This window comes from Canis lupus, chromosome 24 (genome assembly GCF_011100685.1).
Source record: "Canis lupus familiaris isolate Mischka breed German Shepherd chromosome 24, alternate assembly UU_Cfam_GSD_1.0, whole genome shotgun sequence".
In the NCBI taxonomy this organism is placed as follows: domain Eukaryota; kingdom Metazoa; phylum Chordata; class Mammalia; order Carnivora; family Canidae; genus Canis; species Canis lupus.
The window spans coordinates 13,269,937-13,285,270 of record NC_049245.1 but is presented as its reverse complement, the minus strand read 5'-3'; the positions used below and the strand labels follow the sequence as shown (position 1 = coordinate 13,285,270).

General features: G+C 40.1%; 1 protein-coding gene across 11 annotated transcripts in view; it reads left to right on the top strand.

Moving 5' to 3' along the window:
* The window catches only part of PLCB4 (phospholipase C beta 4), a 419,571-nt gene that overhangs the window by 341,067 nt on the left and 63,170 nt on the right, over positions 1–15,334 (top strand). For all 11 annotated transcript variants that reach the window (XM_038571637.1, XM_038571634.1, XM_038571639.1 and 8 more), the window contains 6 exons: positions 2,472–2,562; positions 4,520–4,615; positions 9,849–9,949; positions 11,938–11,973; positions 14,474–14,615; positions 15,241–15,325. In XM_038571637.1, the coding sequence (XP_038427565.1) occupies positions 2,472–2,562; positions 4,520–4,615; positions 9,849–9,949; positions 11,938–11,973; positions 14,474–14,615; positions 15,241–15,325 (551 nt within the window). The remainder of the gene's footprint in view (positions 1–2,471; positions 2,563–4,519; positions 4,616–9,848; positions 9,950–11,937; positions 11,974–14,473; positions 14,616–15,240; positions 15,326–15,334) is intronic.

Sequence of the window (15,334 nt, the reverse complement as noted above, 5' to 3'; positions counted from 1 at the left end):
CTCCGAAGTCCCAACAAAACAAATATTTGGTGGGGAGTGGCGCCTGGGTGGCTCAGTGGGTTGAGTAGACACTGATTCTTGGTTTTGGCTCAGGTTGTGATCTTGGGGTTGTGAGACTGAAGACCCTATCAAGCTCTGTGCTCAGTGCAGAGTTGGCTTGGGATTCTTTCCCCCTCCTTATCCCTTCCCCTCTGCACCGCCCTGTGCTTGTGCACGCACCCACTCACTCTTTCTAAAAGAAATAAATAAAATCTTTAAAAATACTCAAAAAATGTTATACATACATTTTTTTGCACTTCATTTTTACACCTGTTAATTGCTTCATAAAGCAAAGAACTTCTAACCTGTGGCCCATAGATAGGCTTTGTGAGGTCTGTGACCTCATTCTCATTGCGTACAATTTTTTTTTGGCATATAATTATTCCAGAGAGTTCATCACGTTTTTGCAAGGATCCATAACCTCCAAGCTGTAAAGATCCACCATCACAAGATGATATGAGTAGTAAGAGAGCTCATGGGATTAAGTATAAAGTACTCTGTGGTAGTAAAAACAAAAACAAACAAACAAAACTGGGGGAAAAATTAGGACACGAGGATATTTGCATCCTTTGCACCCACCCTCTGTCTTTAGCCTGCGGAGGCCATGCCACACACTCCCTGCCCCTGTCTGCGCAGCACTCCCTGTTCTCCCTGCACCCTGGCCTGACATTCTGCTGCTGGCACTTGCAGCTTTCCCTGTGAGGGGAGGTGCTCTGGTCACTGGAGCCTGCTCTGCCCATATGTGAAAGACAGGCCAGAAGTGCCAGAGAACTGACACCCCTCCCTGCTGGCTCCCTCACTCCTCAGGAGGCCCAGCGCCAACACACATGTCCTGCCCAGCCAGCCAGGCTCCCCAGCAGGACCACAGGCCGGCCCCCTGGGTGATAACTTGCCTGATAACACCCCCTTGGGGTTGGCTGCTTGCCTTCTTTTTCTCACTTTCCCACCCCCGATGGACATTTCTGACGCTGCTGCCCAAATAAACCCTGGGTATATTCACATCCTTGTCTCAGACACTGATTCTGAGGGAATCCAAACTAAGAAATGGGGCCCTGGTTTTGTCTTTTTGTTTTTAGTTGTGTTTAAAATTTTATTTATTTATTTATGAGAGACACAGAGAGGTAGAGACACAGGCAGAGGGAGAAGCAGACTCCTTGCAGGGAGGCTGATGCGGATCTAGATCCCAGGACCTTGGGATCACAACCTGAGCCAAAGGCAGATAGATGCTCAACCACTGAGCCACCCAGGTGCCTGGCCCTGGTTTTTGTTTGTTTGTTTGTTTTTAATTTTATTTTTGTTTTACCTAGGCCCTCTGTTTACTTTTCTGATTGGGTTGAGGTGCTTGTGCTTGCTTCTGTGGAAAGATGGCTGTATTCTTTATAGAGTGATACACACATACATGAAAAGTGTTGTGGGGGGTGTAAGTAGATCCACGTGGCAGTAAGACCTCCCTGAAGTGCAAAGCTTTCAGTTTTAAGGGGGGGGGGCAGTTGGGGAGACACAGAACACAAAGGTAAAACCATCGCTTCAAAACAAGATGGCTTGTGACCTATTGAAAACTTACTAGAAATATCCAGATTCAAGAGAGATCACTGGGGAATGGAGCAGTTACAGAAAGCTTCAGAAGGAAGCAGAATTTTGGCAAAGAGCTTTGTTTGAGGCAACACAGACCTAGGAATGCATGGTGCCTTCCATGTAGTAAGTGGTATAAAGTTTACTTTTGAAAAAGTGAATGGGGCGCATGGAAGAAATGGATGAGTGGAAGGGTGGGTAGGTGTGTACTTGAAGGCGTGGGGAATGGGGAATGGGTGACCAGATACAGCACAGTTGTATGGGTCGGAGGTGATAGAAGAAAGGACGCGCTGCCTTTGCATACATAAATCCAAGCAAACAAAACCACAGTAGGGGTCAGGTTTCAGTAATTGACCACTCACCTTCTTGATTCTCTTACTGAAACTACAAAACCATAATCCCAAGCGTGGGGGTTATATCAGCCTGCTGAGCAAACAGGCTTCCTAATACAGCCCGACGCATGGGAGGATCAGAGGAGCACTGGACTCCTGCCTGGGAAAGCAGTTCTGACCCCAGCTATCGCGATGATCTCTTGTACTTTACCTGATACATAAGCAGAGCAAGACCTGAAGTTGAGCAGGAGCCCCTTCCCCCAGCAGCAGCACCCCACATCAGACCCGGCTCCCGCTGGGGAAAGTGGAGTGCCTCTGCTTGTCCCTGGGAGACTGTGGGTGTCAAGTTTACAGTCTAAGGTGAAGTTGCATGGAGTAGGCTGGTTGGGGTCAGGGAATGACAACATAAAACTGCGGACTACCACCTAGTGGATACTGGGCTGTATAACAGGCCTCCTTGCTCACCCTGGGCGGGGAATGAAACTGGACAAGCACATCATTAATTCAGCCTTTTCTGTTTATCTCTAGCTTGAACCAGGCAGGCCCTTACCATCCCCCAATGACCTCAAAAGAAAAATACTCATCAAAAATAAACGGCTGAAACCTGAGGTTGAAAAAAGTAAGTCAAAGACACACACCAGTGATGAAGCATACACTCATTGTGTGTGTGGACAATTCAGCAGTCTAGAGTGAAATCTATTTTAAAACCACTGATTTGGGAGACAAAGGGAACATAGAAGTATTGTGTATACTTTTCAGAGCTAAGGGGCCACATTGACATTTAAGTGTAGGTTCCTGCATTGGGAAAGCATATTCATATATTCATAAGGAGCAGGATTTGGAATGATCCCAAGGCAAAATGAGAAATTTTGAAGAAAGTGGAAGAGGAATTTTAGAATTTATCAAGATAGAAGGAACTAGCGTCTTATCATTTGTTATGCTCTAAAGTCCTCTTAATGGCTTTCCCTTTGCAGTTTGCCTCTGTGAGATATACATAACTAGGGGTCCTGGGTGAATATGTGAATATGTCTATGTGTGGAAAGAGAGAAATGATTTTATATAGCTATCTTCCCTATATTCTCCTTGGAGATGGTCTTTGAAAATATTTTCTTTCAGCCAGTCTCTTAATTCAGTGAATTGGTAGCATTAAATATTGGTATGATTGCATTGTGTTTTTACAAAACCTAGGTATTCTAGATTTTAAATTATAGAAATTATCATTCATTACAAAAACAATAATACCATGGTAGGATGAAAACAAAGAAAAATAAAAGAAAATAATGAAACAGCACTGAATTATATATTTTACACATGTACTATAGATACATGTTTAAACATAACACATTTAAAAAAATAAACATAACACATTTTTATAAAACTGGGGTCGTGTTAAATACACTGATTTTTTATTATCTTTAATTCAACCAATGGAGTGTATTTACACTCCTACTAAAGTTACTACATACTAACTTTACTGATAATGTACGAAACACTATGCAGAATTTATGTGAGATATGCTACCGTTTAACCAGTCCCAAATTGATGGGTTTTCATTTCTGTAAAAACAACAATAAACATGTGTCATTGTTCATTTTGTACATTTGCACAGCTTCTCCTAGGGTCAGTTGGTGCAATTGGAGTAGGTTGGCCAAAGCACATGCACAGTTTATATTGTGATACATCTTGTTATACTGTCTTTCAGAAAAATCATACCAATTTACACTCTCACCAAAACGTATGAGAATGCTAGTTATATTCTTACTGCTGGCTCTTGGCCATCTTGTATGAATGTGTGCCTGACTGGTGGAAGGAAAATGAGACTTTAGTTTTTTTGATATTTATGTTTTTGGTAACTAGTTTCTTTATGTATCATTATTTATAATGTGCTTCTATATGTTTTCCCATTTTCAAAATTATTTCATCTGTCTTGCTGACTTACAAGAACTTTTTATACAGGAGGATAATAGTCTCAAGTCTATAAGTTGCAGATATTTTTCCTGAAGTTTTGTCACATCTCCTGTGTGCATGTCCCTTTAATGTCATTTTAACATCATTCTCCAAACCATGGGCCTTTGTCACCAAGCCTTAGATTCTCCTCAGTAACTGAGCCTTCATCTCAGGCTTAGGACCAGAACTTTTGAGCGTTTTACCCGTGCTCTCCCGTAGTTCTTCATCAAGTGTAGACAGTGTGGTGGTTGCGCATCGTGTAAGAAGTCTGGCCAGCAGGTCCAGGTGAGACAGTAGCTGGGTGAGGAATGTAGCCAGTAGGAACCTAGGCGATACATTCCCTTCTCAGTGGTGATCTGAGGACTCAGGCTTTGCAGGTGATCTAGCATCTGTCACCATCTCCTTCCTGTTTTTTTTTTTTTAATTTTTTTTATTGGAGTTCAATTTGCCAACATCTAGCATAACACCCAGTGCTCATCCTGCCAAGTGCCCCCCTCAGTGCCCATCACCCAGTCACCCCAACCCCCTGCCCACCCCCCCTTCTACCACCCCTTGTTCATTTCCCAGAGTTAAGTGTCTCTCATGTTTTGTCACCCTCACTGATATTTCCTGTTTGTTTTGAATAACAGAACAGCTCGAGGCTTTGAAAAGCATGATGGAAGCTGGAGAATCTGCTGCCCCAGTTAGCATCCTAGAGGATGATAATGAAGAGGAAATAGAAAGTGGTGAGTTGGTTTCCTTTTAATTTACATGTCACAAAAAATACTTTAAAAAAAAAAGTTTATTTAAGTACTCTTTATACCCAACATGGGGCTTGAATTCATGAGCCCGAGATCAAGAGTCACATGCTCTTCCAACTGAACCAGCCAGGCACCCCACAAAAATACTTTCTAAAATAAGAAAAACATGAATTTATCTTCATGGATCCTTTTATACAATGTGATGGTTTAATTCTTAATAGTCAAGTGTGTATTCATGCACCAGACTTTAATCTTTTGGTATTTTTTGGTATTTTTTCAAATGTTCCTTCCAGTTTACCTGGGCACTAGATTTTTGTGGCTTAGTCATCTCCCTTCCTGTTGTGCATTCAGCTGCTCAGCAAAAATTCAGAGCCAGAGAATCCTTGCTATAAAAGGCAAGGGATTGGAATAAAAATAGCATTTTGCAATCTTTTCCTATAAACAGAAACATAAACTTCGATGTTTTAATTATAATAGTAGTAAGGCAAGTTACAAGGAAAGTAACTTGAGTAGGGACCCAGTATTAAATTTTCAAATTCTTTCAAATAACCAGCTCACCAGAATTACCAATATAAGTAGATAATTTTAGAAAAGGCAGCCTTGCTTTTAATATTTGAGTATTTACTACTAGCTTCTATTTTATTTGAGCCATATAGCCACAGCTATATGTTTGGTTTTAAATGAGTCATTTTAAAGGTTTGCAGTGTTTTTAGAAAATTATTTTTCCATTATGTGGTATGAAAATTGATTAGCACAATGACTTGGCCTTACATTGTGTGCCTATTGGTTGGACAGTGCCTTGGATTTATGTAGTGGTTTGGGGCCAAATAATTTTGAAATACTTACAGAAACACTCTTGGCTTATTATATGAACATCTGAAATAGATGAGTAGATTTTAGGAAAGATTGATACTATAAGTGAAAACCTGAAAGCTGTGAGAATTAACTAAGCTCAATAATAAGGATGGCTTAATAAAGATATCTTACTATGGAACAGACTTCACAGTGATGGTGTGTGTTGCATGTCCAAACCAGGGGTTGAACTCTACTCCCAGGAAAACAGACATAATGATGTATTTTCATATGTCATATATGGCAGTGAGTGTCTAGGAGGGCAAAGATATCTGGAATTATTTAATTGATGACTATTAAAATTATCTATTGCTGTGTAACAAACACCCCCCAAGTCTAAAGACTTAAAATAGCACTTTATTACTTTCTCTCATAGTTCTGGGGGGCATCTGTGCTCATGCTAGTGCTTCTCCCTTAAGTTTCTTAGGCATTTGTAGACAGATGACATCTGGAGCTAGAGTCATCCGAAGGTTCGGTTGGGCTGGTTGTCCAAGATGGCCCACTCCTGTCGCTGGCAGTTGTTTTGGGGAACTCAAGCAAGGTCTGAAGACCAGAGCACCCCATGTGTCCTTTCCATGTGGTTTGGGCTTCATAGCATGGTGGCCAAGTTTCTAGATGGAGCACCCTGAGAGCCAGTGTTCCAAGAGTCAAAAAGTGGAAGCTGCTAAACTATTTGAAAACTATGCCCAGAACTGGCCTATTATCATTGCATGTATATTTTGTTCATCAAAGCAAAATTAAGGCCCGCCCAGTTTCGAGGGGGTGGTTGAGTGGCAAGATCACATTCTAGAATGGATATTCTTGCAACTGTCTTTGGAAAATGCTATCAACCCTGATGCCTATTACATTTAGTTAATATTTTTTTGCAAATAATAAACCTAAACATGATTTAAGAGTAAAATATTGAGGGGACACCTGGGTGACTCAGCGGTTTGGCGTCTGCCTTTGGCCCAGGGCGTGATCCTAGAGTCCCGGGATCGAGTCCCACATCGGTCTCCCTGCATGGAGCCTGCTTCTCCCCCTGCCTGCGTCTCTGTCCTGTCTCTGTCTCTGTCTCTATCTCTCTCTCTCTCTCTCTCTCTGTGTCTCTCATGAATAAATAAAATCTTTAAAAAAAGAAGTAAAATATTGAAAGGAATGTTATTTGAAAAGGTCAAGAAAATAGTTCTAAAAATTTGAAAAGATGAATGTTATGTAAAATCAGTTCCTTAACTCCAGTTATGTTTTATAGATGGTAGTCAAGAACCTTTAAGACATTACTAGATCCTACAATCCAGTAAAACAAACTGAAGAATAATGGAATAAATTAACAAGGAAAATAACAATAATATGAATGTCAACCACCGTTGTTGTACCAGCTGTGAATGTAGCAGTTTACGTCACTGCCTTATATAATCTTTATTCTACCCAATGAAATAGGTATCATTACATGCAGTCTTCGGAAAAGGAAGCTGAAGCTTAGGGAGGTAATGCAGTCACATGACCCTACAGCTAGTGAGCAGTGGTACTAAGATTCAATCCCAGAATTGCCTGACTTCAGGTTCAAGACCTTTTGTACCTTACAATCCTGCCCTTCTAATATACAGGAATATGAAGAGAACACTAATATGCAAAATTGTTTAAAAAAATTTTTAGAGGAAAAAATATGACTGATGGAGGTCAAAGTGTGAAATTTCCTGAACACACAGTAATGAAAAATGAGGGTCAGTGTGATTCCATTTATCATTCCTTCAGGGTACTTTCCCACCTTTTATGTTCAGTATTCCTACAAAATATTTGGCTTTGGTGGCCCCCATGTTATTCAGTGTGAACAGAAATAATCATGTGGGATAGCATACATGTAGAAAATTAGCTGCGAGAGCAAAATCATCCACTTGAATTTCTTTTTAAGGGTATACAGGTTTATGCTACACCAGTTATACATGATGCTTAGGTTCCCTCAGTGATGCCTGGCTTAATTCTGATCAACTCAACCAGTTGGCTGTAATTACCCTGGTGTCACAGTATGATCCTATGTACATGAATGGCTAGAGTCTCTAATTTAAATACTCCAACACAGCAGGCAAGAGGAAACCAAGCATAGCTCAAAAGGGTAGCCCTGCCTGGAGGCTGTAGGAAATAGCAAAGGCCCTTAGTCAATGAAAGTGTGTGCCCATTCATTAGGCAGGATTTCTATTCAGAAGGACACATGGCTTCCAGGACTGTGTGACAAACATAGGGAATGCCAAAACTGTATGTGGTTGTGGTTATGTCTGTGCATCCTTGCACAATCAAGAGATGGTAACATTCATTCATACAACTCTTTTTCTTTTTAAAATTTATTATTTCAAGAGAGGGGGCAGGGAGGGAAGAGCAGAGGGAGAGGGACAAGCAGACTTCTGGCTGAGTGTGAAGCCCAATGTGGGGCTTGATCTTAGGACTCCAAGATCATGACCTGAGCCTAAACAAAGAGTCAGATGCTTAACAGACTGAGCCACCCAGGTGCCTCTTTTCATACTTTTTAAAGTATCAAGTCTTTATGATTTGTTTGGGACACATTCCTTGACTTCAAGTAGTTTATACCTGGCTGGCCAGGTTAGACTAAGAGATATATGAAATGGAAATCTGATAGTAATAGTAGGAAGTTTCAAAATCTTGTTTATACACTGTGGGTCATAGAAATCCAGTAGTCATGGAATCTTGGTGTCATGCTAAGAATCTAGAGAAATCTAGGTCCATACTTACTCTGTGACCTCAGATTTGTAAATCATATCTCTGAATCTGTCTCCTTATCTCTAGATTTTTTAAAAGACCTATTCCAGCTCCATAAATCTTTTTTGTTTCCTGCCAAAGGCCTATATGACCTGCTCTTTTCTCTTTGTAATCCTCTGCCTCCACTCATCCACTCATCAGAATACCAGTTCCAAAACGGGAGGGTGTCTTTCGGTCTTGCCTCACTTTTTTCCACATCTGGAATAACACTTTGCAAAAAAGCAATCCCTTAAGAAATTCCAAATCTAAGATACCATCAGTTGAAAGACTAAGAAAGAAAGATGCTGCTTCCTATTCGCTGTAAAATACCATTGATTGAAAAACGTGTTACAATACCAGAAATATTAATATGTGAAAAAAAATGCATCTGAGAACTGATGAAATAGTTTTTCATTGATTCTTGTTCTTGAGTTCTTTGCACATTTTAAACAAGCTTAAAAAAAAAAAAATCTCCAGGGACGCCTAGGTGGTTCAGTGGTTGAGTGTCTGCCTTTGGCTCAGGACATGATCCCAGGTTCCTGGGATCGAGTCCTACCTCAGGCTCCCCGAGAGGAACCTGCTTCTCCTTTTGCCTATGTCTCGGCCTCTCTGTGTGTGTCTCTCATGAATAAATAAAATCTTTAAAAAAAAAAACTCTCCAATTCTTATGGGTCTGCTTCCTACTCTTGGGAGTCTATACTCAGAAATTATTTCACTTTTTTTCCAGGAGGAGTCCCTCATGCTCTGTGTGGTTACAGTGCTGGCCTTGTCCTGAGGCCTGTGGGTTTCTCCTAATGCTGGAAAGCTTGGGGGGAAAATCCCTAACCTGGGAGCTTTTTCAGAATGGGGATCATGGGAATCTAGATCTCACACCAGCATGTGGTTCATTTTTCTGTGGATGATTCTTTTTCCACTGACAGCCTTGGGAGGACAGAGTTCTTGTCACTTTCTGGACTGGTGGACTGAGTGCTTCTCTGCCTCATTTCTCAGCTCAGGCCATGCTCCTGGGGCATCAGCTTTATTTAGCACCCACTTCCAGCCTCCCAGTTAGCATAAGCCCAAGGAATGATTCTAGTCTGTTAAACCTAAGCCAGCTTTGACAGGAGGTTTACAGGTGTAGTACAGTCCTTCCAAGTTCTTTCTCTTTTATGTCACAACACACCCAGCTGCAAGTCACTATATCCATAATATTCAAATAAACAGTCTGTTTTTAGAAATTATCAAGTGTATTTTCCTTTTCTTATATCTTCCTTGGTTTTCCCTAAGTCCCAGGGAAGATCAGAACACACTTTGTAAGTCATAGATATTCCTGAGTGCTTGAGACTTTAATTTTTACAGTTAGTGTAATGGGATGGAAATAATCATTCACTTAGAAAAATGCAGTAAGCATCACGCATGCCCATGGCAAATATCATGCTGGACGCGAGAGAAATAACAGCTAATGAGATGTGCTCCTTGGCCTTGAATAGGTAAGAGTTTAGTGAAAGTTTTATTTGAATAAATTTGCATATTCAAATGTTCCCACTTTTCATTTAGCTTCTTTGGAAGAATTTACACTCCACCCAAGGTTATGAAGAAGATCTGACTGACTGGCAGTAATTTAGCTTCATGGGTTTTCCTTTTGTCTTTCACACAGCTGACCAAGAGGAGGAAGCTCACCCTGAATACAAATTTGGAAATGAACTTTCTGCTGATGACTTGGGTCACAAGGAGGCTGTTGCAAATAGTGTCAAGAAGGTCAGAGGCTTGGTGCCCCTCTTTTTCATGACTGTCAAGAAGAGGTAGCAGCTATTAGTTGTGAAATTTTTAAAATGTGACATCCACAAGAAAATAAAGTAGCCTATAATTGCCCTTCTACATTGGGTAACCAGGATCAATATCTTAATGCAAGATATGTACGATATTGTTAGGACATTGAGTTGCTCATTAGCCATGCCCAGTGTTGACCACCACCTATTTAGTATCCTTTAAGTAATATCATTTATTGCATTATTATTGATGAACAGGGAGACAACAACAACAGCCTGGTGACAAAGGTTAACATGTTGAAGTCATTAGCAAAATGGCCTACCTGAGCATCCCAAGCAAGCCCCTCATTAGAAAACCAGTCCTACAAGTTAGATATCTTCTCCCCCTCCTAATGTAGAATAAACATGAAAGTATTTCCATCCATCTGACTATTCATCCATGAAAAATAATTGTTATATACCTGCTGGGTGCTAGGCATAGTCTAGGCCATAACAATCCAGAAAGGTCAAAACACGATTGGTTTCAGCTCTCATAGAGCTTATAGTCTGATGGGAGTTTATTTTTTTAATAATAAATTTATTTTTTTATTGGTGTTCAATTTGCCAACATACAGAATAACACCCAGTGCTCAATCCGTCAAGTGCTTCCCTCAGTGCCCGTCACCCATTCACCCCCACCCCCCGCCCTCCTCCCCTTCCACCACCCCTAGTTCGTTTCCCAGAGTTAGGAGTCTTCATGTTCTGTCTCCCTTTCTGATATTTCCTACCCATTTCTTCTCCCTTCCCTTCTATTCCCTTTCACTATTATTTATATTCCCCAAATGAGTGAGAACATATAATGTTTGTTTGCCAACATAGTATGTAACACCTAGTGCTCATCACATTACGTGCCTTCCTTACTGCCCATTACCCAGTTACCCAACCCCTCCACCTACCTCCCCTTCTGCACCCATTTGTTTCCCAGAATTAGGAGTCTCTCATGGTTTGTCTTCCTCTCTAATTTTTCCCTATTCAGTTTCCCCTCCTTTCCTTATGGTTCCTTTCACTACTGAAAAGAGAAGTTTCAACGGTGTGGTGGATGCCACTGAAGCAGATGTGAATAAGTAGAGACTATACTTTTTGAGAAGTTTTGCTGTAAAGGGAAGTGAGGTACAGGCTGGTGGCTAACAGCAACCTGAGGAGTCAAGGGAGTGTTATTTGCAGAACGAATGAATCTGGAGTATGTTTGCAAACTCTTGGAAATGGTGCCATAGAAAGGGAGAGATTAGTCTTGCAAGAGAGAGAAGGAATATAACTAACTGCCTTTGAGTTCCCTGAGAAGGTGAGGGTATATGGTATCATGATGATGTGAGGGTGTGGTCTTTGATGGGAGCAGGGTTATTTAATCATTGAAGACGGTGGGTGAAAATGCAGGTAGGTGCTTATTTGGTAGTAGGGAAATGGGAAAGTGTTTAAAAAGCAAAAAGCCAAAGGAACATTTTGATTACACCCTCCCTCTTCTGATAGGGAGTATTGCCACTACTTTGAGATTCTTAGATGCCTACTAAGACTCAGTGCCTACCTTGATGCTACTTTAACCACATAGAGCCTTTAGCAGTACCCACACAAGTGTTGAATTAGCCATTCGTACTTGCCGCCCTTTACATATCAGGAGAGATTGCCACATCAAGTTATTTCCTAAACTCCATCACTAAATAATTTAGCTAATATAAGGAAACCTCTAAGTAGACAAATATTACGAACAAAGGAGGGAAATACTATTAAGGTTTGTTTTTCTAGTATGTAAAACAGGCTGTTGTATCTTTCCAGTACTTATTTTGCCGATGGCTTTATGTCATCAATAGTTTTCCAGCTTCACAAATAAATAGAATAATAAGCTTACATATGTTTATTTAAATATTTACATATGTATGACTAGTAAATTTGGAATTTTGCCCTTTAGAGAAGTAAACAAATAATTATCTTTCTCTAATGTAGGCGTCGGATGACCTTGAACATGAAATCAACAAAAAGGTAAGAAAATAATTTCCTTGTGCAATTTTTTTATTATAAAATACTGTATGTGGCCCTCTAATATTGAACAGTTTGTACTAAATATGGTCAACTCTATCTCCCACTCCCTGCCTCATGCCATGGAATGTCAGGCTTACTGTTTATAATATTTAGATGCTTAATGCATCTAATTATGACAGTCTTCAAAAGAAAGAATTATTCACAGTGATGAAATGATTAATTCCTGATAAAAATCACAAAACTAGGGCAGGTGAATAGGATGATTTTCCTCAAAACAAGTGTTTAGTGCAGTCAGGCACTTAGTTGGCATTAGAGATTTCATTCCTATAGGAGCACATAATCATCAACACATTGAATTTGAAATTAAAAGTGACCTACTAGGTCATCAGATGTTCTAGCATACTAGAAAGATGATCTTGTTTCTGACTACACTGGCATTTTATTTTATTTTATTTTTTTAAAGATTTTATTTATTTATTAGAGACACACAGAGAGACAGACAGACGGACAGACAGGCAGAGGGAGAAGCAGGCTCCATGCAGGGAGCCCGACGTGGGACTCAATCCCGGGTCTCCAGGATCATGCCCTGGGCCGAAGGCGGCGCTAAACCGCTAAGCCACGGGGACTGCCCTACACTGGCATTTTATAGGATCATTGGTTAATTTCGCACTGCATACATTCTAGGACTTTTATTTGATGTTAGTAGATATCGACTTTATTATAAGTAAAGTTACATTTTTAGTTTCTTTTGTCCTCTTGGACATTCTTCATGATACCACAGTGGTTTGTTTTATTGAGTAAATGTGAACAGTTTATTACAATAGCAAGACTGGTGGCAATCACAGAAATTTGCCTTATAATTTGATTCCCATACTTCAGAGCTTCAGAACATTATGTCTGGCTGTCTGTGGGGCCCTATCTTATTTGGAGGGAGACCCTATATTCTTACTGTCTAAATAGTAAGTTTGGAATAGTAATGGTAAGTCTGATCTCAATCCCTCCCATCATGTTCATGAACTTCTCTTCTAGAATTTCATAAAGTATTGAGGTCAACAAAGCAGAGGTTGATGTTTAGTCCCTGCTATGTATTAATTAAGTAACTGTGACCACATTGTTTTAATCCTCAAGGCCCCAGTCAGTGAGTGGAGCTCTAATCCTTACTCCACCTGGTTACTGGCAGTAATGAAGTGGTGCATCCCGGAATTCAGCATGTAGTGCCCAATATGTGGTCCTGGTGTTACTAACACCCGAGAAAGGACTCAGACATGGCCTCTGCCCTTATTTGGGTGGATGGGACATATAAAGGAATGATTAAAAATAAAAATAAATTATATTATCTGATTGTTTATCTCAGGTTTTTTTTTTTTATTGGTGGAGTCAGCTTGATGATTTAGAATGCCCAGATTGTCAAGTCATCAGATAAGACAGTCTGACCATTTTTTTAACTAACGAATTGATTCATATGGACTAAGCAGTTCATCCGCCTATATCAGTCTATGCAGGAAGTCATGCCATAAAATGGAAAAACAACTTCCATGTGAATCAGAATCCCCTGGAAGGCTTGTTAAAGCATAAATTCCTGGACCTCATCCTCAGAGTTTTCCGATGAAGTAAGTCTTCATCGGGTTTTCAAAGTTCTCAGCAAAATGTTGATTGTTTTTGAAAGTATTATTTTTGTTGTTTATTTTGTTCTGATTTACCAAGAAATAAACCGAAATAATTTGTTTTCTATTTTCCTTTTTGTAAAATAATGCAATTTTGACATATCCTATGTAGGGGGTTAGCAGATTAGTTTCAGAATAAGCTTTTTAAAAATGTACCATAAACTACTTACATATGTGGCTAAAATTCTAGACCGGTATTAAGCAAAGTGTGGTCCCCAGACCAGCCACATCATTAGCACTTAGGAGCTAATGGAAATGGAAATACTTGGGCCTCACCTCAGACTCACTTCATCGGAAATGCTGATGATGAAGTCCAGGAATTTATGTTTGACCAAGCCCTCCAGGGGATTCTGATACACATGGAAGCTGTTTTTCCACCTTATGCCACAATTTGTGAAATTATAAATGATAATACCTGCTATATATATTTCATAGATTGCTGCGAACTTCCATTTACTTTTTTGACTGTTTTAAAGTCCTCTGGAAATCTTTTAAAAAAATGTAAGACTAGCCTCATATTTTATTATTATCTCCTTTTCTATTATTAGGGGCTATGATAGACATGAACTTCTTTTTTCCTTTATGTAGACTCCATGCCTGATGTGGGGCTCAAATAATGACCCTCTGAGATCAAGAGTCGCATGCTCTACTGACTGAGCTAGGCACACACCCCAGACATGAACTTCTAAAATTATCTTGTAGCACAATTGAGAAAGAAAAGGTCTTTATCTTTCTATTTGTATGCAAAGATCATCTTTAGTGAGGATGTCTGTAGCATGTATTTATCTGTCCCACCGAGGTCCTCAACGTGCGTATTCCTTTCATTGTGTTTGTAGGGCCTGGTTACTGTAGAAGATGAGCAGGCATGGATGGCATCATATAAGTATGTAGGTGCTACCACTAATATCCATCCATATTTGTCTACAATGATCAACTATGCACAGCCTGTAAAGTTTCAAGGTTTCCATGTGGCTGAAGGTAACACCAAAGGTTAAATTCTATTGCCTTTTTAGTCTGCTTTTATTATGCTGATGAGCTGTAATCTGACTTCTCACCATTTTTCTTGGCATCAGGGCAGCTCTCCCTCACCCTGTTTTAGTGTCACAGACCATGTGTGTAGTCTCGTGTCCTTGGCATGCAGTGACATTCCCTTGTCATTCCCTTCATCGTCCACAAGGTGGCTCTGAGATACTGTGGATTTCGTAGCACTAGGAGAGCTTGGTATTGCTTCTTGCATTCGGTGTATTTTCATAAGACATCTTTTCATCAAAAACAGCCCTCCAAAACTGTACTGCAGTATTTTTAAACTTTCATAATCATTTTTGGGCTGGAGAAGCCATCATCGTCATCAAGTGTACATATTTCAGGGGTGGCTGTGTGGGAACATTACACATAATTTGTTTAATGACTCCAAATTTAATCCATCACTATTTAAGTCAGCTGTCCTATCCACAAGATGTTAATGAAAGTAGGAGATACTGATAAGATAATGAAACATCTGCCTCCAAAGCCTCGTGATTCAGGATGTGATTATGTTTATTACTTGTCTTTCCTCGAGGTTGGATGGGAGCATTTCTGAGTGCATCTTTATTTTTCTTTACAGAGCGCAATATTCATTATAACATGTCTTCTTTTAACGAGTCCGTTGGTCTAGGCTACTTGAAGACACATGCAATTGAATTTGTGAAGTATCCTTA